The 3,402-nt window shown below is 37.2% G+C and overlaps 1 protein-coding gene across 1 annotated transcript; it reads right to left on the bottom strand.

Annotated features, from left to right (window-relative positions):
- Positions 1 to 1,132: 1,132 nt before the first annotated feature.
- CDC45 (cell division cycle 45) lies at positions 1,133 to 3,402 on the bottom strand. The gene has a single exon (XM_078971450.1). It carries the CDS (start codon positions 3,055 to 3,057, stop codon positions 1,264 to 1,266), a length of 1,794 nt encoding a protein of 597 aa, XP_078827576.1. The 5' UTR covers positions 3,058 to 3,402; the 3' UTR covers positions 1,133 to 1,263.

The following is a 3,402-nucleotide window of genomic DNA, read 5'->3' as shown; positions in this document are numbered from 1 at the left end:
TAAAATGGTATTTTTTTAACCGATCCAACAAACTCAAAACCGATTTCTCTATAACAAATTTTTAAATAACCTATTCAACTAAAATTGAATATCTTTGAAATATGTTTTTATAAATAATTGAAACTCATTTTAACTACTTATAAATAAATAAACAAATAAAACTAATCCGGTTTTTTAACATAAACAAGTCTAGAGTACGAATCGTAACATGTTATGTTCAATCAAGCATAAACAAGTTCTATAGCTTTGGTTGAGTCTCATGTTGGTGATGGAATTCTCTTTTACATAAACTTGGGTCTCAGCATGAGACACAACCAAAAAGAGAATTGGTCAAAGCTTGTTTATGATCCTTACTAAAAAGCTCAGTTGAATTGGTCAAAGGACATGTTACCCTAAACCTTATTACCCTTTGGTTATTTAGCAAAAAAAAAAAATTAAAGCAAAACAGCTATATATTCACTTGAGGGTATGTTCCATGTGTATAAATATAATATGGGTGCGACTATTTGGTTGAATAACAAATAAATAAAAAAAAAACACTATTTAATCTCATATATTTGAGTACATTTCGTGATCTCAAATCTCAGTTGCCAACTTGACATGTTCTGAAATCTCAATTTCCATCTTGGTTTTTCTTTTAACCTTTATATTTTTCGCACTCATTTTTTTCATCAGAACAATCCAATGTTTGGGGTTCTCTAGTCTCTCTAGATGGTCCTCAACATTCGTAACTGAAGCAGTAACTCAAAACTATGGGGACTAAAAGCGAAATATTTCTGAAAAATATTTAGAATCAGTTTTGAATATTTCGGTAATAATGCATAAACTTAAGAAAAAATTGACAGAGAGATATAGTTTCTTTACATAGATCTGTGTATCAAAGGTGTGTTAAATGACTTTGCTTAAAGCTCAAAAACAATCACATAGAAAGTTTCTTTACAATTCAATATAAAACACGTCCAAATTAACCATAAATCTCCATAGTTTTAACCACTTAATAATAAAGATAGTTGATTACAAATACAATAAACTTGGTAAAACTCAAACTCAAACTAATAACAGATTAACAACGCAAATAACTCGGTTGCCAAGGTTTCTATGTCATAACTACTAGAATTAATTAATATAGTGATTAGAAAAGGCTAAGTTTAGTTTTTGTTTTTTTTTTTTTATTGATAGATTTTGCAGACTCTAAAACAGCATCAAGATTCAAGATAAAATAATACATTTTTTTGATAAAGAAAAAAAAAAAAAAAAAAAAACTCACAGCAGCTTCTCAGTCAGCCTGATCATGAATGAATTCACAGCACTTGAATCCAAAACAATCCATGATGACTCAAAGAGTTCATGAAAAAACTCAGCCCCAGTCTCTTCAGCAGCATTCCTAAATGCAATCCCAAATGCATTTCCCTGAATTGCCCCTAGCCTCGGTTTCCCACAAACCCCAACAATCAAAACTCTCTCCTTCCCTTGTGTATAACAAACACAAATCAAAGGCTTCATTTTCGCCCCTTTTTCCCTCAAAGCATCCATCAAAAAATACCCAAATTTAGTCAAAGCTTGTGGATACCCCAAAAGCTTTGTGTCAGCTGAATCTTCAAGCTTCACCCATCTGAACTTACTCCCGCTTCTAATTGAACCCTTTCTTGTAATCGCAGTGCTTCCTTGTCTCAAAATCGCCCTTTGAATCTTGATCGCATGTCTCATACCCATTTCAAGTTTCTCAAGTTTCTTCAACGATAAAGCATCGTACGCTTCACCAAAAGCAGATGACCCGTTCAACCCAGTCGACCCGTTTGACTCGGAGGATTCTAGTAACGCGGTGACTCCATAAACCACATCAGCTGCTGAAACTTTTGAGCTGTATCCATGTAACAACAAGAACCCGCGATAGTAAAAATCGTTAAGTCCATAATCAGGGAGAAAATGGTCAAACATGTCTTTCATTTTTCGTTTGATTTCAACACTCATGTAACGGAACTTCTGTTTGGATTCATCGAGTGCGAACCCCATTTGGGCGAGAAGCAACATGAGCTTTTTTGTCCCGTTGTCGGACCAAGTTTTTAACTTTGTTGCCATGTAGGATGAACATAGCATGGAGTCAAAGAGGTTCCATTCTTGTAAAAGCATGAGTCTTGGTTCATCTTCATATGCGATTCTTGAAGCATCGGGTGCGCAGACTTTTGTTCCGTCTTTTAGGGTTACTGAAGTGAGGGTGTCTGAGTTACCTGAACTGTTGATGTGTTGTTCGAGCTCCATTACTCCAGCTTGGTACCTTTCGTTTGTTAGTCTTTCATGGACGAATTGGTCTGTTAGAGAGACACACGCGAGCCAGAGTAATTCGTTGGTGTTTTTTCTTAGGTAATGAGAGAGCTCATACATTAAACACCCTGATGGCTTTCCATGGAAAGTACCCATGTGGTAGTACTCTTTCTTGAGCTTTCTGAAAAGCTTTAACGGATCTGCTTCACCATCTTCAGAAAGGCGCCTCTTCTTTCTATTCCCGTTTCCACCGTCTTCATCGTCACTGTCGTTTTCATCTTCACTATCGGATTCGTCGTCTTCCACTTCATCATCACTGTTTAAATCACTTGCAGCTGCTAATGCAGATACATCGAAATCATAAGACAAATCGGCTTGGTTCTCATCGTCTCCAGTGTAAAGAACAACCACCCTGTCGTTTTGATGACTGAGATTATGAAGATGAATAGGGCGGTGACTGTCGACGACAAAAACACGTGCTATAGGTCCTACTTCCAGAATCTTCTTCAGATCTCGATGGCATCCCCAATTTATCAGAAGTATAGTGATTGGAACGCCAGATGAAGAGGAGAGACTAGGTCCGGCATACTTATGGATCTCCTTGAAACTAGAAACGGGGTAGCAAGCGTATCTAACGGAATCGGATTCTAGAACATGACCTATAATTTTCAAAGCACAGAGAGAATCTACATCGGAAGTGGATGGGAAGATGAGCAAAGGAGTATTAGACGCTGAAGCTAGAGCAGACTCCCTCAATTTACCATAAAAGGATTCAATACTGTGTTCTCGGACCATGATTACTAACAATTCCAAGAAAAAAGATGGAACTTTTGGATGCGTGAGTTCATGAAATCACCAAAAGCTAGTAGATCAAGACATCAAACATAAACTAGGGTTTCCGGATCTGAAGGATTTATAAGCATTCAGATTAAGGAAAAATACGCGGAGCTACACGATTGAAGTGTGAATCATGCTTGAAATTGTGATACCTTGGTAATGCGATTGAGATGAATCGCCGAGCGACCAGATCCGAAACCCCCTTGAGCTGACCTAATTGGAGCTCTGAATACCGAAACGGAGAGAGAGGGAAAGGACGAGGGAAAATGTGCCTATTCTGAATCTGAATTTGCTTTGAACTGA

This window comes from Lactuca saligna, chromosome 8, assembly GCF_052625555.1.
Source record: "Lactuca saligna cultivar CGN05327 chromosome 8, ASM5262555v1, whole genome shotgun sequence".
NCBI classification, from domain to species: Eukaryota; Viridiplantae; Streptophyta; class Magnoliopsida; order Asterales; family Asteraceae; genus Lactuca; species Lactuca saligna.
The sequence above is the reverse complement of the archived record's forward strand: the minus strand, read 5'-3'. Positions and strand labels throughout refer to the sequence as shown.

Excerpts from the sequence above, each read along its gene's own strand:
- CDC45 (XM_078971450.1), bottom strand. The coding sequence starts at position 3,057 with ATGGTCCGAGAACACAGTATTGAATCCTTTTATGGTAAATTGAGGGAG.